This window comes from Corticium candelabrum, chromosome 1 (genome assembly GCF_963422355.1).
Source record: "Corticium candelabrum chromosome 1, ooCorCand1.1, whole genome shotgun sequence".
Classification (NCBI taxonomy): Eukaryota; Metazoa; Porifera; class Homoscleromorpha; order Homosclerophorida; family Plakinidae; genus Corticium; species Corticium candelabrum.
In genome coordinates, this window is record NC_085085.1 from 12,629,845 (window position 1) to 12,650,682 (window position 20,838).

General features: G+C 43.0%; 4 protein-coding genes and 1 long non-coding RNA gene across 10 annotated transcripts; 4 read left to right on the forward strand and 1 right to left on the reverse strand.

Moving 5' to 3' along the window:
- The first annotated feature begins 815 nt into the window (after positions 1–815).
- LOC134194759 (uncharacterized) lies at positions 816–1,963 on the forward strand. 3 transcript variants are annotated; one of them, XM_062663725.1, is made up of 3 exons: positions 816–1,132; positions 1,201–1,316; positions 1,457–1,963. In XM_062663725.1, exons 2-3 carry the CDS (start codon positions 1,227–1,229, stop codon positions 1,823–1,825), a joined length of 459 nt encoding a protein of 152 aa, XP_062519709.1. In that variant the 5' UTR covers positions 816–1,132; positions 1,201–1,226; the 3' UTR covers positions 1,826–1,963. The 3 variants fall into 3 exon arrangements, with proteins under 3 accessions (XP_062519709.1, XP_062519717.1, XP_062519700.1); XM_062663733.1 differs by having other exon boundaries at positions 816–1,091; positions 1,150–1,316; XM_062663716.1 differs by having other exon boundaries at positions 816–914; positions 973–1,316.
- A 1,230-nt stretch (positions 1,964–3,193) lies between these two features.
- Positions 3,194–10,067, reverse strand: LOC134196230 (uncharacterized). Of its 2 annotated transcripts, none has more exons than XM_062665324.1 (5): positions 9,945–10,067; positions 9,462–9,860; positions 4,373–4,698; positions 3,868–4,272; positions 3,194–3,803 (listed from the first exon to the last, which is right to left on the reverse strand). In XM_062665324.1, exons 1-5 carry the CDS (start codon positions 10,033–10,035, stop codon positions 3,381–3,383), a joined length of 1,644 nt encoding a protein of 547 aa, XP_062521308.1. In that variant the 5' UTR covers positions 10,036–10,067; the 3' UTR covers positions 3,194–3,380. The 2 variants fall into 2 exon arrangements, with proteins under 2 accessions (XP_062521308.1, XP_062521300.1); XM_062665316.1 differs by having other exon boundaries at positions 9,462–9,890.
- Positions 10,068–11,520: 1,453 nt separating this feature from the next.
- Positions 11,521–13,640, forward strand: LOC134188244 (uncharacterized). The gene is made up of 4 exons (XM_062656444.1): positions 11,521–12,150; positions 12,215–12,501; positions 12,565–13,029; positions 13,091–13,640. The coding sequence occupies exons 1-3, from the start codon at positions 11,685–11,687 to the stop codon at positions 13,027–13,029; spliced, it is 1,218 nt and encodes a 405-aa protein (XP_062512428.1). The 5' UTR covers positions 11,521–11,684; the 3' UTR covers positions 13,091–13,640.
- An 841-nt stretch (positions 13,641–14,481) lies between these two features.
- Positions 14,482–16,205, forward strand: LOC134192273 (uncharacterized). The gene is made up of 3 exons (XR_009971920.1): positions 14,482–14,554; positions 14,625–14,706; positions 15,614–16,205. It is a non-coding gene; the product is annotated as an uncharacterized LOC134192273 (long non-coding RNA).
- Positions 16,206–19,338: 3,133 nt separating this feature from the next.
- LOC134194737 (uncharacterized) lies at positions 19,339–20,486 on the forward strand. 3 transcript variants are annotated; one of them, XM_062663698.1, is made up of 3 exons: positions 19,339–19,655; positions 19,724–19,839; positions 19,980–20,486. In XM_062663698.1, exons 2-3 carry the CDS (start codon positions 19,750–19,752, stop codon positions 20,346–20,348), a joined length of 459 nt encoding a protein of 152 aa, XP_062519682.1. In that variant the 5' UTR covers positions 19,339–19,655; positions 19,724–19,749; the 3' UTR covers positions 20,349–20,486. The 3 variants fall into 3 exon arrangements, with proteins under 3 accessions (XP_062519682.1, XP_062519689.1, XP_062519674.1); XM_062663705.1 differs by having other exon boundaries at positions 19,339–19,614; positions 19,673–19,839; XM_062663690.1 differs by having other exon boundaries at positions 19,339–19,437; positions 19,496–19,839.
- The last annotated feature ends 352 nt before the right edge of the window (positions 20,487–20,838 follow it).

A 20,838-nucleotide genomic window follows, 5' to 3' on the forward strand; every position in this document is an offset into this window, starting at 1 on the left:
TTCCATTGTATCCTGCAGCTATCTACAAGTTAACTCTACATAGTGGACATAAAACTATGATTCAACACTGTTAATTAATTAATTAATTAATACAACAAGGTATTTAGGCAAATTAAACAGAGTAACAGATTTATACAGTTTTTGAATGAGTCCACTGACTTGAAAAGAGGAGATGACGGAAGGAAAGTTGTTCCATTGATTACGAGCTAGTATAGTTCGACATCTTGTACGTTTTGCGTCTTTTTACTTGGCGTGCTACTCAGCGTTTCTTACAACAACCCGTAACAGACAGAAGGGAAAATAGATCATTCTCTTTATGTCACCACTTTGGTTTTCCTTTCAAAGAATTGTTACAAGATGATAGGATAGAATAAGAATGATTTGGTGAACACGTGCAGTGGCGTAGCCGGATCCTTCTTCAAGGGGGTGCACCAGCTAGGCAGATGTGCGGTGGGTGGTCTGTAGGAGGAGTCTAAATTGACCTCCAACGTTCAGAGACATAGTACGTAGGACACGTCCACGGACAAAACCCTAGGTCAAAATTTTGGGAGGTGCACGTGCCTCTTGTGCCTTATATGCAGGCTACGCGCCGACGTGTGTATTTGGTGAACACGCATGTGTATCACTGACTAGAAGAACTTGTCTGAGGACTGCAGTGGTATCAAATACGGGACTTTTGTTACCGATTACGGGACTCTTGGACCGGTTTGGTACCGCATGCGGGACTTGCAGTATCACATACGGGACTTGCACTAGTTCTTTACGTCTTCTCTAGTGAACTTGGGACTGTTTCTGACCGCCAACGGCTGTTGGGCAGCAGCAGCTTCTTAGTTCAATGCAGCAAGGCAGACCAACTGCACAACGACAGCGACAGCGGCAGAGACATTCTGTCGGTGTTGAGAGAAGTCTGTTGGGTAAACTCATTCAACTGGTTTGGTGTGCAGTAGTCAGCTTTTTCTCATTGCCACGAAGATGGTTAAAGAAGTCAAGTGCACCAGTCTCCGTTAAAAAAAACCGGTAGAAGAGACCATTCTGCTAGTGAGGCAACATCATCCCTATCGGCGACGTTTTCTCACGGGCAACGCAGTCTGGTACGCGGTAGGAAACGCGATTCGCTTCTGCACAGTGTCAGGTATGGCCCGTCTGCAGTGTTTACGCCAGAATCGTCGACGTTGCTGAGTGGCTATCGCCCGTATAAAGGCAATGACTTGGGAGCAGTCGGACTGATGACTCTCACCGGTCACTTAGTCGTGTCAGTCGGAAAAGATGGAGGAATACTGAGAGATCCTGTTTTTTGTTTATCACAGGAAATGAAGGTAATGGACGTGTATTAACACACAGACACACACACACACACACACACACACACACACACACACACACACACACACACACACACACACACACACACTGTATCTTTTAATTTCGAGTGTCTGATTAAATATGCTTATTACAGAAACAAATAGAACTGATTGAGGGGTGCTTGCCTGATCGCCAGGCGGTAGCTGTTCATCAACTTAGTGATAAGTCGTTGAGTCAGGATTATTTGCAAGTGAACATTCGTCAAGGCAGTCGATCGGCTGTTTACCATTGCTATTGCAAGTCACAAAAATTTCCTAATCTCATGGAGATTCTAAAGAAGTTTGGATTATTATATGAATCGCTAGTGCAGTCTATGAGCACAACTGGAGACACAGTTCACTCTCTCGTTACACAGATAGCAAAACAGGTAGGACTTCGAGTGATAGAGAAACCACTAGAAACAGGTTATGACTTGACGACCACTGGACCTACCGACAAAGGCAGTTTTATAGATGTTGACTAATGGGTAGTGGTGGCTGGCAATTATTTTTAAGCCGGTGTATAGATGCCGTATGGTTCATTCAAACAGTGAAGTATAATGTAATGAAAGTCTCCCTTCTTTGCATGGCTGTCACCGTTGCTTTCTTAGTGTTTGATAAGTATTTACTTAATTAGATCTATTTTAATGAATGGAAGTGTATGTGTAATTGAATAATCATGAATTGCCAAATTGATGATTTGAGCGAAGCTTGAAGCTCACACCGTATGCTGATGATTCAACCCGAAGTGATTGGCATGACCCATCCAATTCAAAACTCTTCAGTCTACACGTCGAGTATTTCTGCATTCTGTTTGATTTGACACCATTTGACATACAAACAGCCTGTTACTGTGTACGTACACACTGTATGTTTAGTCAATTTTCCACTGAATAAAAGTTCTCACGATTTACTGTAGTGCTAGGTATTGTCGCGACTACATTCTCACAGAAATTGATGTGTGTTACAGTATTTTAGTAGCAGCTAAAATATAGAACAACTAAACAGTCAATTCCAAATGTGATAGTGACAACATTTCTGTATGTGTACTGTACCTAACTGCACAATTAACGTGTTACAATTAATTGTTAATTAGCAATTATATAGAATGAAACTTTGGCGGGAATGTATTTTAGCAGTTTGCTAAGAAATTGACCGAAAAGCAAATTGGTGGGTTTTATTTTGGGGGTTGGACATCATTGTTAGATTGATCTAAGCTTCATGACTTCATTCTCATGTTTTATCCTCTCTGCTAGACAGGTCAGACACAACAGACGTAGTCTCGAGTAGCCAGACCATCTGCGCCTACATCCTCCCCCTGAGAGATATGTAGGCTGAGATGGTCTGGCTAGAAGGATGTAGGCTGAGATGGTCTTGCTACGAGAGACTACGGCAAGCTGGGGCTACCATCTTGTGGCCTTATCCATGTAACTGCCACAATGCTATGATGCCTGATGCACGTGGGTGGTGACGTTTACATGACGTCACAATATCCCAGTGGCCAAATGACGGATTTTATATTGGTGCTTGCTGGCTGGAAAATCTGCCAATCCGCCAAAATAAATTCCCCGCCAATATTTCATCTTATACAGTATTATATATGATTTGGAAATGTGAATGGTCTGTAGAGCTCTAATACGGTCAGTCTATAGTCTGCAATGAATTAGATTGATGGTTTAGGTTAGCCTCGGAGCCAGACCGCTTTTGCACGTGAGGGGGCGGGAAGGGCGAGAGAGAGGGCGGGGAGAAAAAAGCTTTTTTCTCCCCGCCCTCTCTCTCGCCCTTCCCGCCCCCTCACGTGCAAAAGCGGTCTGGCTCCGAGGCTAGGTTTAGGTGGATAGAACCCATTGAAATCAATGCTGTTGACTCTTTATTCAGACATTAGTACAATCAATAACATCATGACCGTGAGTTTAACAGATATCTAAACACCGAGTCCTATCACTAATGATAGAGGCTGAGCAGAGTCTTACGCTGTATAGGCGTGTGCAAAGCGTTGCTGAATTAAGACCATGGCGTGCTTTGTCAATCTCTAGTTACTTATTCTTGCGGTACTTCTTGTCCATCTAATTCTTCCTCTTCTTCAAACAAAAGATAAAAGATACCGTTATCTGGGCCGATTTTCACGAAGTGTGGTTTTTTGAACTTGAGAGGAATCTGAAATAGCTCAGAAAATTGCCCGTATCTGCAGCTGTCGGCGTCCAGCTCTGTTTTATTGTGTTCGCCTTTTTTCTCAGAAGTCGGTTTTAGGCGAGGATTGAATTCCACTTCTTGGCCTTTTAGCTCTCTCACATAGTTCACATCGTTTCCCCGTACTTTTTCTCCACTCACTTCTACTGCCCAGTGACCGGCACTCGACCGATTGTACTTTGGTTTCACCTTTATGCTTGCCGCACCAGGGGCTTCGATCCTAATCAACTTGCAATCGGAACCGGCTTCAGATCGATAGTTACGTATTGAGTACTGCACAAGAAAAATCTTCGTCAACACATTCAATTCGTATCATCAGAAACTAGCTATATCTTACCGCTGGCCGGAAACTAAGAAGCGGAGAGTAAAATTTGTCGTCATCAGACCGCAGCTGTGCCACTGGTAACTTGTCATCTGACTTGACTGCGGTATAGATGATTTTTCCGTTTTCTTCGGTATGCCGAATCTCTTTCACGTTGGTAAGGAATCCTCTCTCGCTCAGCAGCTCCGTACTGCTCTTAGCAAATTGACGGGCAAGCTTTTCTGGAGTGTAAGGGAATTGTGGCTTTGGAAGGATGTTATGAATCCATTCCTTGACGAGATCAAAGACGGCATCATTATAATCCCGATGTCTGCCGTCGTTCATCAGACAAACATGACGGGTATGCAGAATAGGACAAGTAAACCAGGAAACGCCTTTCTTTTTGTCCATGCCACCGTCGAGAATGTCTTTCGTGCATTGCTGTACGTAAACAACACAACTTCAACATCACCGTTAATCTAGTGTATACATGCATGCAGTACAAAATTCAATTGGTATAGGTTATATGTACACTCAGTACCGCAAACAGTTTTTCCCTCTCCTCAGGATCGTGCATGTCCCTGAAGTTGTGTAGCACGAAAATTTCTTTGCATCTGCCATCTTGCGAGCATTCTTTCCACTTGCGAACCACTTGGATGAGAAACCTCTGATCTGACAAGGTCGTCTCGTGCAATACGACGATGACGTAGTCAGAGAGAGCAAACGTCATGCTTTGAAGGAATTGCTCATATTGTTCCATTTCTTGCATCAGACTGTTGGCTTCATCCAGTCTTTTGTCGTCGGTGTTGTCACCGGCCGCCGCTTGTGCATCACCAGACTCCGTCAGTTCGCGTCCGCCCTGATTAGCTAGATGAGACAGCAGTAAACAATTGTCATATAGCACCCACACGAAACGTTTCATCTGCAATGTCAACCTCGATTTTGATTACACAAGAAGATTTTCACTAAAGACAGATGTGTTCGAGTTTGAGAGGGACCTAGGAGTTTCAGCTATGATTGCCGACCGTAGCGAGGCTTCTAATCCGGGTCGCACAACAGAAATGGGCGTGGTCATATATGGGTCTCCAGCAAGCTTTTCGTTTATATATATATATATATATATATATATATATATATATATATATATATATTGTGTGTGTGTGTGTGTGTGTGTGTGTGTGTGTGTGTGTGTGTGTGTGTGTGTGTGTGTGTGTGTGTGTGTGTGTGTGTGTGTGTGTGTGTGTGCGTTTGTGTGTGTATGTGTGCGTGTGTGTGTGTGTGTGTGTGTGTGTGTGTGTGTGTGTGTGTGTGTGTGTGTGTGTGTGTGTGTGTGTGTCACTGTGTGTGCATGTGTGTGTGTGTGTGTGTGTGTGTGTGTGTGTGTGTGTGTGTGTGTGTGTGTGTGTGTGTGTGTACACAAATCTCAAATTCCCCTCCCCACGACCACGTTTCATGCTAGGACATACCGTGTCCGACTACAGATGAGTCTAAGAACGATTCGTCTAGGTGACCGAACGGCGGAGAAAATGCTTTCTGAACTTTCGTCGCCCTGTCCTTTTGTATTGTAGCTAGGGACTGACAACCAAGAAACACCTTCAGCAGTTGAATGCCACCTACAGTCACCTATTCACACGTCAGTGTGATCAATCCTTTACTACACTGTTTGCATCTAACACTGTATTCTAAGGACTGTGCGTAATTGACAATCAAGAAACACATTTAGTTGCTGAATGCCACCTACAGTCAACTATTGACACGTCCCATACTACAATCAATCTTTACTACACTGTGCTGCATCTAACACTGTTGATAGTCAATGTTTGCTGATATCAATTTCTATGTCAGTAAATACCATACCACTGTCGTTACAACGGAACTGAGTGCATACCTAGACTGTACATTTCAATTGTCTTGATCAGGATCGCAAAACGACGACTACCTATACCAGGCCTATAGACGTAATCTAAACTACTAGGAAGTTTGCATGTTTCAACAAATGCGTATTGTCTAGCTAGGACTCGGCGTTTCAGTAGACGGTCTGAAAGCTCCGTTGGAAGTGTTACTGAGTAACTCACGAACGCGAGGCGCCTACGGATACCGTAGAACTAGTACTATTATTGTTTGGTAGCACTTGGTAAGAGTCACGTGACTTAGTGAATAAAGTACTCAAAATAGATGCTGGAATGACTTCTGGTTTGTAATTTGTGGCTATATGGATGTGTGGATTGTTGTGTTTCTGATTCACGCTCTTAGTTTGGTCCAATAGGCCTTACGTGCATCGTAAGATTTAAATCATACCTACTATAAAAAGCTGCGGTGGGACCACAAATGCGTTTAGCGTCTCATTTTTGAGTCACATTCAGCTAGCAAGAATGGGAACGGGACGCAAACTAGCAATAGCTGAACTTGCATGCAAGACAATGCTGCTATCTACTCGCTGGAACAATGGTCACCAAACGCGGATATAGCCTAGATTCGTGGTCAACAGCGAATACAGTCTTGGGGGAGCGCTAGTTAGTCACGAATGTTCTTGTTCAGGTTGTTCTGCGTTGGACTAGGGCATTACCTGCACGGACTGTGAACTAATACGCAGGTTGTAAGTCATGACTAAACCATACATCCGGATCTGTAGAAAACACCTGTCTAGACAATCGTGTGATCTCACCATCGGATTCTAGTCAACACTGGAAATGACGGCGCATTCTGAACTAACTAGACGCAAGCTAAACGTTGAAACACATCTCCCGAGCCACGCAATACAACACAAAGCGAGCAATCTACCAAACAGCCTACTGGAAGATCACTGTACACGTTACTTACGTGTTGGATATGACACACAATGTGATACTCGAAAATGAGACGCTAAACGCATTTTGTCCCACCGCAGCCTTTTATAGTAGTTGTTGATTTAAATCTTACGAATGTGCAAGGAGTGGTATAATTTTGCGATTGATTCACATGACAACCTAGAGGAGGTATTGTGTACTGCATGCTTTCACACATGCGTAGTAACTGAGAACACGCCTTACGGCAGTGGGCGCGGTGGGGTCAGTACGTCCAAGAATATGACCCTATTCAAAGTGTCTGTGATGCGAGGTGTTGTTTTACGTGTTACTCTAGTCACAGGATTGGAATAGTTGTCCAAGTCGTGACATGTCTTGAGTTGCGTCTTCATGAGGGTCTGTGGGTCAATCATGCCTTTGCATTTGTATACGTGGAGCCTTTGGGTCATTAAGTGCTGTTTTGAATAGAGCACTAATTGTGGAAAGATGCTGCAATGAGAAATCTCAGAGACCCAAGATTCACTTCGCAGCTGTGACGTTAAAATCCATTTCCGGGTAAGGAAGTCGTCCATGTCCATTTTCACTGGTCTGTTGTGAAGTTTCTCTCTCATCCAACGTGTCTGTTTTATGCTACTCTGATCTAACAGGGCAACAGCCATGAAATTCTAGATAACGTCTGGTCTCTTAGCTACACGCACACCTATACATCAACGGTGAAATAGCTATGTAGGGCAATAGAATGCGTACAAACTGCGTGCTAGTGTATTATTCTGGATTATCTTCTTGCGCAGTTGGCAGTCTCGCGTAGCCAGACCCTTTTCCGACGCGTCATCATTTCGCCCGGAAGGATGACGCAGCGCGGAAAGGGGTCTGGCTACGCGAGACTACAGTTGGCACCAGAGCATTACGGAAGGCGGATTGATATCAGTCCGCCGTTCTCGGCCGCACTGATATCAATAGACACAAATAGTGTAGCGCGCGTTATCAAATGTGTAGAATTTATGTAATATCAATGCCACAATCATTAGTTAATATTAATGTACTGCAAAATAACGTGCGCTATTCTAGATACAATGGACACGTTACCGCCTTGTATTCTCGTTGTATTCTAAATAAATGAACTGTGGAACATGTGTGCGCGCTCTTCGATCAGCAGCTAAGGGGACGCCAGTTTGGGATCGTTGTTTGCTGCACGTCATGGAAACGGTACTAATCGACTTTCCAGTGAATTGGATATGAGTAGCCCTTGACTCTTCTGATGCGATGATTGTTGGTGTACTGAAATCTTTTTGGTATGTTTAAATAATTAATTAAATTGATTAATTAATAATAATTACAAAATTAGACAAATACACACATGCACACATTTAGTTGTAGATGTGTTCAGTAATGATGTAGTCGTTATTGTAGAGTTATACATTGCAGAAATTTTCAAAAGATAATTTCAAACTTAAGTAATGCAGGACTGAAAAACGTCCTTGGATTGAATTATTGTGTGAATTCATGTTATTCTGTTCCTGCTGTGTATGAAATCTCTACAATAACTAATATATCACATGCGTGGGTGAGTGGTCATCTGTGTATGTACACACACACACACACACACACACACACACACACACACACACACACACACACACACACACACACACACACACACACACACACAATACACAGATGACCACTCACCCACACATGTGTCTATGATATGATATATTAGTTATTGTAGAGATTTCATACACATCAGGAACAAAATAACATGAATTCACACAATAATTCAATCCAAAGACGTTTTTCAGTCCTGCATTAAGTTTGAAATTATCTTTTGGAAATTTCTGCAATTTATAACTCTACAATAACGACTACATCATTACTGAAACATCTACAACTAAATGTGTTCATGTGTGTATTTGTCTACTTTTGTAATTATTATTAATCAATTTAATTAATTATCTAAACATACCAAAAAGATTTCAGTGCACCAGCAATCATTGCATCGGAAGAGTATGGTTTCTGAAACCCACTACTTGTATCCAATTCACTAGAAAGTCGATTAGTACCGTTTCCACGACGTGCACCAAACAACGATCCCAAACTGGGGTCCCCTGAGCTGCTAGCAGATCGAAGAGCGCGCACACATGTTCCACAGTTCATCTAGTTAGAATACAAGACGGTGACGTGTCCATTGTATCTAGAATAGCGCATGTAGTACCTAGAAAAGTAAATTTTACACATTTGGTAACGCGCGCTACACTATTTGTGTCTTGGTATGCGGCCGAGAACGGCGGACTGATATCAATCCGCCGCTACCGGCTTCCGTAGTATATATATACGGCTCTGGTTGGCACCGGACAATTCCAGGCGCGAGAGAGTCTGGGGACGAGGCTACAAGCAGTGATCAAGAACCCAATCCTCCCCTCAAGTCGATCATTGATCATGGGACATGGACTGCTCTAAGTGAGCGCGGTGTTCCAAAACACTCTTAGATTTTACGTGGTAGCAAATTACTAGCAATGCATCTATGTACCGTAGAAACAGAACTGTGGAAACGATCGCTACGCTCTCAGACCTCAGAATGGGTAGAAGTTCCCATCCCAACTCCCGGATAGGGCTATCCTTGTGCATGCAGTACCTCAATAGCCTTCTCCCCAGACGGTGTGAACGTTTCAGCTCCAGGATGAGCTTCCTATACCAAATACCACACCGGTGTGGGGAGAGCAGCTCATCCGGCTCACGCTTATGTCCAGCCGGTCGGTCTCCTCCTGGGGGGAGACGACCCGCTGGAAACTCGAGCCTATAGCTCAGGCTGGACGTTCGTATAAATGCGACAGAGGCAACACGACTTACCGGTATGCACTCCTGATAGAGTTATGGGTGTATTGAAACCGGCAGTATCGATAACAAGATGGTGGAACTTGTCAGTCTCTCGGTCGCCTTCTTTGTCTCCTGTCGTTTCGACCCACTTGAGACTGATGCCTTCCGTTCTAACTGTCATACCTTCCTTGGCTAGTTGGCAGTTACTCAAACGACTCATGATCCACGTCTTGCCTCTGTTGTACTGACCCAAGATGCCAACGACGTGTCCTGCCCATTCGTCCATTGGAAAGGGAAGATCTTGCAATCGATTGAATGTGCACGTCCACTGACCGGGTGAACCTCTCTTCTGACTTATTTCATCGTCACACAGATCGCCAAGTTTGCACGACAGTATGACGTCATACGGATTGCATCCACGATTGCCTGCAGCTGCATTGACATACGACATGTACATCATGTCTGAACAGGAAGTACACTCACGAAGCTCATGACATAATAACTGGGTTCTCTCACCTTCCTCCTCATTCCGTACTACGTTATCGTCTTTTGCAGCGTCATCTTCGTGTATAGGTCTGCATCTTTGTCTGAAATGATATCCATCCATTGCAACTGGTAATGCGTCGTTGAGCTAAAACTGTCTACGTTAGCACGTTGTTTATAATCTGACGTGGGAGTTGAGCCAGGTTGGCTCGGCTAAACGCACGTGAATCACGCGATGAGGAGGAGCCTTTGCCAGAGTTGCTTCAGGGCGAAGAGAGCGCTGCAGCAATTATTTCCTCCAGAGTCCTCGTTAGTGATCGGCACGTCGCCCCGGCCCTACCCATTGAGCGCTCTCGTATAGACCGTACAATACAATCAGTAGTATCAGTATTCGCCCCAGTGCTCGCCTAGTTTTACGAATACCGCAGTCTCTCTAGCATTACTAGTGCACACCTGGCATAGATATTGCGCGTCTAGTAGTACAACGTTGCACACACATGACGCCCACTGCGTGGGACTGCATGATCGTGACACTGATATTGAAACGTCAACAGCGTTACAAACAAGCACGGCATCGTCACAAACAAGCTGCAAGTCAAATGAGTAAGAGAAGTTCCTATAACAATTTAACTCTAGCGCGCGTCGTTGGTCGGTCGGTTAATTGGTCTGGCTCGATCTCTAGACGCGCGGTACATATTACTGCCCTAACGTTTCACTAGCCTCGCCCCAGACGCAGCGTGGATTGCAGCCCCGGATGCCCGGATCCATCACCACTACGTCTGGTATGGTACCGCCTTTAATTTCTGGGCGGGAGTAAGTATGTAATCAAATTCTTCAGCGCGTGTCATACTAATGGTGTTAGCTAGGAACTGAGCTTTCGATTGGACTTTGACGTTGTTCGTACTTGTCGATATTGCTATTTTAGGCCGCTGTCAAGCGTTAGTAAGAGATTGCAGCTACGCTAGAGAGTGTAGCTGTAAAATGGCAGATCAGAAATGGCACTTGCAGTGCATCATACGCGTTTGAACGCGCACACGGGTTCTCAGTTGAAGCTGCAGTGCGTCATATGCCTCCACTGCAATGCATTGGACTGCTGCCGACGTACTGCACTCTAACTGGCGAAGATCCCACGCGACAGTCGTTCCCTGTAATCTACTAACACTAATGATGTCCCTAGGGCGGTGACCGCGAGGGGCGGTACCATACCAGACGTAAGAGTGATAGATGCACATCCGGGGCTGCAACCACACTGCGTCTGGGGCGAGGCTAACGCACGCCTCGGTTAACTAGAGAGCTAGAGATACTTTTATCCATTTTAATTTGCCTGTAGCTCTTTTAGTGTTCAACACTTGGACAACGTACAGACTTTACCTCATGCACATCTCTAACTAGTCAAAGTAAATAATTGCAAATCCCAACGGATTGATTAGTTCTAGAGGAAGTTTCCAAAACAAACTGAGTCATCCTAGCTGCTGTCGATCGCAAGAGGTACTGCACATGTATACTCTAGATAGAGTAGACTACAGACAGTCCCTGGTGGGGACTAACCTTGGGAAAGCTCGGGAAAGATAAAAATTATATAAATACAATGACATCAATCATTGATATCACCTAGACGCAGAGGGCGGCGATCAGTGATCGAGTGTGATCGGGGGCAACGAGGGACGACGGATTAGATCGTCTTGCGACGTTGTAATCAGGAAGGCAAACGTTCGCTTGCTATAGACCAGCAATCGCCAGCGCCCACGTCCACGAATCTATCCTCACACCGTGATGGACGAGATGGCGGATAGCGTCGACTCTCTCTCGTGCTACTGCGGGATATCAACAATAAAACAATTGTCAGACTGTGTAGCCGCCTCTGAGGACGCGACGGCAGGACTAGGCGTACTAGAACCTACCGAAATGCATCAGACATGTTGGGACGGATATCGGATGGCGACGTTTGGAGAGATGGGCAGCGGATTTGAATCGTTTTGTGATATGCTGATTGGCAAAGGGCAGAGCAAAAGCGACCAATCGGCGAAACGAGAGCGTTCCTGTTCGTTGTGTATGAACTTGAGATTCGATCGAGATAGTGATACTCCTGGTGTTTGTCTTCAGTTGTCTGGCATCGGGCAGTGTACTGATGAGGCAAATAGACTGTCGACTGAAGACCTACTAACAATGTTTCCGTCGTGGAGGCTTGCACCGTTGCTACGAAATGGATCCGGGCACGTGCAGACTGTCGATCCCCGAGGCATGTGATCCTACAGTATCGAGATTTCGTTGGATTTAATGTTGTCACGTGTTACGTTCTGTAGATCTCTCGTGTCTTTGCAATGATCTTGTGAGGAGTGTGCAGGATATCGACGACGCGTTTGCGATTCGCTTGGGTATGCTTCTGTGCGAGACGGTCGTCCTCGTTCACGATGGTGACTGCCTTTACAGTCTGCATCAGAACGTCGAAGAGCTATTGTTGCACCTCAACTCTGTAGCTCAAATAGAAAGGCAGGAGGAGGGCCAAAAGTCCAGAGGAGTCGTCCGATGTACGAGAGACGTATTTGTAGTGGTAAACTTTAAAAACAGATCGGCTGCTTCTAGTGAACATGTAAACTTGATATCAATGTTATCTTTATTTATGGTTAATAAACGATGGTTTAATAATGTGTAGAAATTTCATCATTTCATGGATGCGAGTCGATTGAGGTGGACAGTCCGACGAGGACGTGGACAGAAGGTCACGTTCAGACTGTATAACGAGACAAAGGTATTGTCGGATCCTTCGTATTCTGTGGCAATATATTATGTCGCCTGGTTCAACGACTCTGCACCTTCAGAGCTGGAACGAGATATTGGCATCTCGGTGATTAGTTACATCAAGGACAACATAACGCCTCAGGGCTATTACACATCTCTCGGCACGTCTCCTTTCTCTCCTCTAGAGAAAGCCGCGTCTCTACTTCTTCCGTCGTTTGTTTGTGGGAACCCTTCGGTCACTATCAGAGAAAGCCGTGTGAGGAAACTTAAACGGCAGCAGTTTTACAGCTTTTATTCATCACAACAATTAAAGCGAAGACTCGATGTTATGATCGATAGAGATCCTCTACCCGACCACCAAGATCTGGGAATACTTTAAGTATCAGATGTGATGAAGGCTTGCACGATATCAATCATACAATGTTTCGTTTATTTTATAGGTAGATTACACAAGCCCCGACTTACAGATACACTCACAGCTTCGTGATGCTCGCTTTGTAGTAGAGTTGGCGGACGCCAAAGACATTGCAGTGAAGCGTACGGATGTGCTCAGTTCTGGTGAGACCGAGTATTACATTATTCAAGCCACATACGAGAAGCCCGGTCGTGCAGACAGGTGTCTGTTTAATAAGCTGCTTACAGTCGATGGAACGTACGTATACAAAGGCTACAAGACTGAAGGCACTCGTGTATCTTTTATATTTGCAAAGTATGCTAATTAGCTCTATGTGAAAGCAAGTTGTGGTAACTGGGATGTCATGTGTAATAAATGCAAAGCAATACAAGCTGAGAGAGCAACTATTATTTCACTCAGCAATTTTGCATGGAATAGCAAACGTCTACTATTTTTATCATTTGTCTCGAGCTTGAACAGACCTGACACTGTCTGTTGCATTCAATCATATTATATTGACTAGATTATTATTGTACAGCAAAAGTCTGCAAGTGTTTGAATTACTTTATATTGTCTTCATTAGCTGGATCTTTACAGTAACAGCAGTTGTGCTATGTGCAGTTGGTTCACAAATTCAAGTGCAATTGAGTGTGTTTATCGTTTGAACTTGGGAAACTGATGTTGTGTACACACGTTTTTCACGTGACTATAAAATTTAATAATACAGTGAGATTAAGTGTCATCTGGTAGCACTAGTTGCTATGAAAGAGTGATCTAAAATTTAGTAAAACATACTGCATAGGATTAGCATTTTGTATTGTAGTTATGAGTGTACTAGTTCATGTCAGTCTGATTATCATCAGACAATATGCTTTCATGACAAAGTGTGGTCTTCTTGTGTATATCTAAGCATTTTAGAATGTACAATGGCGTGGTTGTAGACATGAATAATCAAAGTCTTCATTATTAACTTGATGCATCAGGAAGAAAACAAATGTATTATGTTGCCAATTGATAGTATTCACAAGATAATTGAAATCATTGACAATCATGTATGGAGAGAAGACCTTTTGTATTCTGTAAACAACGGTTTAATCTCAATTTCCAAATACAAGCATATAGAGCAGGACAAAAAATAATTCATGGTATCACTTCATTACATATTGAATACAGCAACATCAGTTGTGTGCTTACTGCTTTCAATATAAGGTAGACTTTCTTTCTGTTTCGTAGAATGAATCGTAGCTAATAATCGTCTTCTTCTCTATACATGTATCTATACAAGTCTGGTCTGTCTGTCTGTCTGTCTGTCTGTTGGTCGGTCTGTCGGTCGGTCGGTCAGTCGGTGTGTTGGTAACATCAATCACGTCAAAACTGCCGGGCCAATCGCCAAGGAACCTTGCACGAAGACTGCGTTCCACACCACAATGCAAACGCATGCTTCGTTGTTTAGACGGTTCCCTCTCGAGGAGTCGACCCCCAAGTGAAATCTCGTGATGACGTGACGACGGTGCGACTTCAAATTTCGACATATACGATCTCCATTTCTCGCCGATTGAAACTATCTGTTTCATGCCTAGGTGTACGTACTCTCTACTAGCAGACGGAAGTGGTCATCAAGAAGGCATGCTACACGCGGCCATTGTTTCTCATAGCTAAACGGTAAACTGCAAGCTGCTAACGTGAAAGCATGTGACGACGGCGTGTATGACTCCGAATTTCTGCATTCTATTAATCTGGATGTGGTGTCATTTTACACACTTACACCCACCTTTCTCAATTTGTTACTTCCACACTTTCATCTTCATGGTGAACAATTACTGTTTTGCTTCTGCACAAGCTATATAGAGGAGGGGTGTGTGTGTGTGTGTGTGTGTGTGTGTGTGTGTGTGTGTGTGTGTGTGTGTGTGTCTGTGTGTCTGACTGTCTGTCTGTTTGTCTGTCTGTCTGTCTGTCTTTCTATCTATCTGTCTGTGTGTCTGTTTGTCTGTCCGTGTGTCTGTGTGTCTCTCTGTGTGTGTGTCTGTCTGTCTGTCTGTCTGTTTGTCTGTCTTGTCTGTCTGTCTGTCTATCTATCTGTCTGTGTGTCTGTTTGTCTGTCGTGTGTCTCTCTGTGTGTGTGTGTGTGTGTGTGTGTGTCTGTGTGTGTGTGTGTGTGTGTGTGTGTGTGTGTGTGTGTGTGTGTGTGTTTGTTGATTACATCTGAGCCTAGCTAATGAGATAAAACTTTTGGTCACATGAACCAGAACAAATTATTCAAAAGTGAGTTTTTGCCGCCCAATAACTGAATTGTATAATGGGAATTTGTGTTAATTACTTTTCTCGGGTGGAGAACAGGCTAATGAGCAAGTTACTTTTAAGAAATCTAATTTTATAGTGTAGCAACACACTATCAGGATTATTTCTATCACAATTATCATGTATTGTACATTGTCAAATCTAGACTACCGTAATGTCGCATATAAAAGTTGTACTTATTTCGGTTTAAGCCAAATTGGAATTCAGGCTAATATTTAAGACAGGCTTATATTCAATTTCTATGTCGTGATGCCAATTGTACTGTGTGCAGCACTCAATACTTCACTATCGATCTGAAGCTGGTTCTGAATGCAAGCTAATCAGGATCGAAGCTCCGGGTGTGGAAAGCATTGAGACGAAGCCAGACTATAAGCGGTCGACTGTCGGTCACTGGGCAATAGAAGTAAGTGGACTCAAGGAAAGGGATGATGATGTAATGTTTGTCAGAGATCTAGAAAAGCAGGCAGTGGATGGCAATCCTCGTCTGAAGCCGGCAATTCGAAATGACCGAGGTGGCAAAGCAAACAAACCAGAGCCTGATGCTGACAGCTGCAGATACGGGAACTTTTCTGAACTCTTTCAGATTCCTCTCAAGTTCAAGAAACCACAAGTTCTGAAACTGGGTTCTGAAAACGGAGTCTTCTATCTGCTATTTGAAGAAGAAGAGGACGAGGACGGACAGCAAGCAATATAGGCAACATGTGAATGGAGTCGAACTTTAGACACGCAGGGTAGTTGGGAGTTGTGTTACATGTAGTGTGTAATGTGCTTTACCTTGGTCTGCATTATCAGTAGTATGATCAATCTTGTAATCATTGTGTTAGCTGATATCGAGTCATGAGTACTAGTGTTCTCAATAGACTGAATTTCAATCAACAATAAATGATGATGCAACGTGCCATTTAATTAACTTGTTTCTGGCATCACAGACTAAATGCACTCTATACTCTACAGCTAGACCATTTATTGCTGTATTGACCTATAGCTACAATGGTAGTTAATTATTTAGGCTAACTAGCTATAGAATCAACGTTTTGAATCCTTGTTAGGTACGTCCTCGATTTAGGTTAGACTTTAGAGCTCTAGAGACGATTTCTAATCAGGGCTATCACAAGTGTAACGCTATAACTCGGTCGTGTTCCTGTCCGTATTAGATTTACGTTCATCATCAAAAGCAATGAAACCACGTCGCCTTTCTCTTTTTGTCTCGCGCGAGCTACAAGTTGAACCACGTGATTTTTCCTCTAGTTAAACCCTGCAGCAGGAATTGGGCATAACGAGTTGTGAGGTTTGTGAAGAACATGAGGCGAAATATAGATGCCCTGTTTGCGCCATAAAACAGTAAGCGTGTAAACCTAGGCATGACATCAACGGAACGACTGCAGATAATTATATAAAATTTTGGTTTACACAAACTCTTGCAGCTGTTCTGTTTCTTGCTACAAGAGACATAAAGGTGAGCCATTGTAGACAGCTATGTGATGCATACACACAAATGTAAGTAGTACATATTACTCGTGTGCTCATATTTTGCAGAAAACAACTGTATAGCGGAGAAAAAGTTAGAAGATTTCAGTAACAAGTTAACTGGCACAATCCGATACTTTTGGATTAGTAAGAGGTACGGTATATTAATAATTACATATTGACTCAATTGTTTGTTTCCAAATTTGAAATCTGATGACACAATTAAGAATAGGCGTAATGCAGTTAGGGTATGTACAGTGTGGTTGGTCAAATTAATTGTGTTTGTAGGTGTAGTTGTGGGCAAGTGATTAATTATGCAGTTTGAGGACTGACTGCATATCATAATTATTAAGTATTTGAGCATGTGTGTAAGTTGCAGCTGGGTTATAGCAAGTCATGCGCTTACAAGGAGATTGCATTAGATCTATGATTTGTTGATGCGTGACACTTTCTTTCTTGTTTAGTTTATCTCTAACACCACATTTCAAGGTGGTTTTGACTAGCAGCTGGAAAATTTAGAAACATAGAATGCTAGTGGCACTCAATGATGGATTCAGAATTTGTGATACGCTAAAATAATAGGTCGTTATACGTTGTCATCAGGAGTATACATAATTTATATTGAAACTGTGTGTAGATCCATGGTACTTTGCTTGTGTTCTGGTTTGCACACTGACACTGCACAACAGACTGAAGTCTCGCGTAGCCATACCTAAACCCCGCTCTTAACATCTGAGGGCTACACAACAAATACTTCTTTATGATTACATACTACTGTTATATGCTTTGTGTACTTGAGCACATTAGAATGATTTACTAGACTCTCTAAAGAGCAAGTTGATAAATTACTGCTAACTGTCAAAAGCTTCACACAATGTTATGATAAGGTGATCAGCCATAAGTTCTATTTACATCCACATGATGATGAGATTTTGGTGATTTTGTTATTAATGTTTATTAGAGTGAACCAGAAACTTAGCTAAACAGAAATAGTTGCTTTACGCATTTCCCATAATGATTTTTGATGTGTCATACTGATTTTGTGTTTTGTATTGTCAGAGGAAGGCGAACTGACCTCATCAAAGTCAGAAGCTTCTGACAGTGACGAAAGAGAATTTGATTACAAAATGTTGCAGCAACTTGGTATTTCTCGTATCCTAGCTGTTGCTGTTATCTGTGCTCTCTGACTGTAGATATTGTTGGTTTTCAGATCATTCTGATGATATTAAACAGATGCTGTTAAATCCTCATCTTTGTGACATGATTGAAAATATTGAAGAATCGTCTGATCCAGCGAGAGCTCTTAGAGATGCCTTAGATATTCCAATATTTACAGAATTTGCCGACACCTGCTTGTCTATATGCTCGTCTTCAAAGAAGTAAATAAGTGAGTAGTGAGCGTTTTGCTTAGAGCTACACGTACTTGTAGCCTGTACAGAGGCTTGTGTGTTGTCAAACAAACACCAACATGTTGAACATGTGTTAACTGAATCTGATATGCTTTGAACACAATTGCACACACTCTAAGTACTTTTAGAGTAGTTTATAACAACACAGATGATCATTTCAATCCAACTTTGTTTTTTGTATATACAAACGAGAACAAACGAAATCAAAATGGTACAGATAAAATGAAATCATGTTGCGTTGGTAAATTGATTTGCTGTCCAGGGAAAACCATTCTGAGGCTGTAAGTCAGACTGTAAGTCTGATCTTCCATTGTATCCTGCAGCTATCTACAAGTTAACTCTACATAGTGGACATAAAACTATGATTCAACACTGTTAATTAATTAATTAATTAATACAACAAGGTATTTAGGCAAATTAAACAGAGTAACAGATTTATACAGTTTTTGAATGAGTCCACTGACTTGAAAAGAGGAGATGACGGAAGGAAAGTTGTTCCATTGATTACGAGCTAGTATAGTTCGACATCTTGTACGTTTTGCGTCTTTTTACTTGGCGTGCTACTCAGCGTTTCTTACAACAACCCGTAACAGACAGAAGGGAAAATAGATCATTCTCTTTATGTCACCACTTTGGTTTTCCTTTCAAAGAATTGTTACAAGATGATAGGATAGAATAAGAATGATTTGGTGAACACGTGCAGTGGCGTAGCCGGATCCTTCTTCAAGGGGGTGCACCAGCTAGGCAGATGTGCGGTGGGTGGTCTGTAGGAGGAGTCTAAATTGACCTCCAACGTTCAGAGACATAGTACGTAGGACACGTCCACGGACAAAACCCTAGGTCAAAATTTTGGGAGGTGCACGTGCCTCTTGTGCCTTATATGCAGGCTACGCGCCGACGTGTGTATTTGGTGAACACGCATGTGTATCACTGACTAGAAGAACTTGTCTGAGGACTGCAGTGGTATCAAATACGGGACTTTTGTTACCGATTACGGGACTCTTGGACCGGTTTGGTACCGCATGCGGGACTTGCAGTATCACATACGGGACTTGCACTAGTTCTTTACGTCTTCTCTAGTGAACTTGGGACTGTTTCTGACCGCCAACGGCTGTTGGGCAGCAGCAGCTTCTTAGTTCAATGCAGCAAGGCAGACCAACTGCACAACGACAGCGACAGCGGCAGAGACATTCTGTCGGTGTTGAGAGAAGTCTGTTGGGTAAACTCATTCAACTGGTTTGGTGTGCAGTAGTCAGCTTTTTCTCATTGCCACGAAGATGGTTAAAGAAGTCAAGTGCACCAGTCTCCGTTAAAAAAAACCGGTAGAAGAGACCATTCTGCTAGTGAGGCAACATCATCCCTATCGGCGACGTTTTCTCACGGGCAACGCAGTCTGGTACGCGGTAGGAAACGCGATTCGCTTCTGCACAGTGTCAGGTATGGCCCGTCTGCAGTGTTTACGCCAGAATCGTCGACGTTGCTGAGTGGCTATCGCCCGTATAAAGGCAATGACTTGGGAGCAGTCGGACTGATGACTCTCACCGGTCACTTAGTCGTGTCAGTCGGAAAAGATGGAGGAATACTGAGAGATCCTGTTTTTTGTTTATCACAGGAAATGAAGGTAATGGACGTGTATTAACACACAGACACACACACACACACACACACACACACACACACACACACACACACACACACACACACACACACACACACTGTATCTTTTAATTTCGAGTGTCTGATTAAATATGCTTATTACAGAAACAAATAGAACTGATTGAGGGGTGCTTGCCTGATCGCCAGGCGGTAGCTGTTCATCAACTTAGTGATAAGTCGTTGAGTCAGGATTATTTGCAAGTGAACATTCGTCAAGGCAGTCGATCGGCTGTTTACCATTGCTATTGCAAGTCACAAAAATTTCCTAATCTCATGGAGATTCTAAAGAAGTTTGGATTATTATATGAATCGCTAGTGCAGTCTATGAGCACAACTGGAGACACAGTTCACTCTCTCGTTACACAGATAGCAAAACAGGTAGGACTTCGAGTGATAGAGAAACCACTAGAAACAGGTTATGACTTGACGACCACTGGACCTACCGACAAAGGCAGTTTTATAGATGTTGACTAATGGGTAGTGGTGGCTGGCAATTATTTTTAAGCCGGTGTATAGATGCCGTATGGTTCATTCAAACAGTGAAGTATAATGTAATGAAAGTCTCCCTTCTTTGCATGGCTGTCACCGTTGCTTTCTTAGTGTTTGATAAGTATTTACTTAATTAGATCTATTTTAATGAATGGAAGTGTATGTGTAATTGAATAATCATGAATTGCCAAATTGATGATTTGAGCGAAGCTTGAAGCTCACACCGTATGCTGATGATTCAACCCGAAGTGATTGGCATGACCCATCCAATTCAAAACTCTTCAGTCTACACGTCGAGTATTTCTGCATTCTGTTTGATTTGACACCATTTGACATACAAACAGCCTGTTACTGTGTACGTACACACTGTATGTTTAGTCAATTTTCCACTGAATAAAAGTTCTCACGATTTACTGTAGTGCTAGGTATTGTCGCGACTACATTCTCACAGAAATTGATGTGTGTTACAGTATTT

Excerpts from the sequence above, each read along its gene's own strand:
- LOC134194759 (XM_062663725.1), top strand. The coding sequence starts at position 1,227 with ATGACTCTCACCGGTCACTTAGTCGTGTCAGTCGGAAAAGATGGAGGA. Across the intron at positions 1,317-1,456 it reads GTTTATCACAGGAAATGAAG|AAACAAATAGAACTGATTGA; the intron begins GTAATGGACGTG and ends TGCTTATTACAG.
- LOC134196230 (XM_062665316.1), bottom strand. The coding sequence starts at position 10,035 with ATGGATGGATATCATTTCAGACAAAGATGCAGACCTATACACGAAGAT. Across the intron at positions 9,891-9,944 it reads AGTACGGAATGAGGAGGAAG|ACATGATGTACATGTCGTAT; the intron begins GTGAGAGAACCC and ends CTTCCTGTTCAG. Across the intron at positions 4,699-9,461 it reads TCTATCAGGAGTGCATACCG|CTAATCAGGGCGGACGCGAA; the intron begins GTAAGTCGTGTT and ends TGTCTCATCTAG.
- LOC134188244 (XM_062656444.1), top strand. The coding sequence starts at position 11,685 with ATGGACGAGATGGCGGATAGCGTCGACTCTCTCTCGTGCTACTGCGGG. Across the intron at positions 12,151-12,214 it reads GCAGACTGTCGATCCCCGAG|ATCTCTCGTGTCTTTGCAAT; the intron begins GCATGTGATCCT and ends TACGTTCTGTAG. Across the intron at positions 12,502-12,564 it reads CGGCTGCTTCTAGTGAACAT|AAATTTCATCATTTCATGGA; the intron begins GTAAACTTGATA and ends AATAATGTGTAG.
- LOC134194737 (XM_062663698.1), top strand. The coding sequence starts at position 19,750 with ATGACTCTCACCGGTCACTTAGTCGTGTCAGTCGGAAAAGATGGAGGA. Across the intron at positions 19,840-19,979 it reads GTTTATCACAGGAAATGAAG|AAACAAATAGAACTGATTGA; the intron begins GTAATGGACGTG and ends TGCTTATTACAG.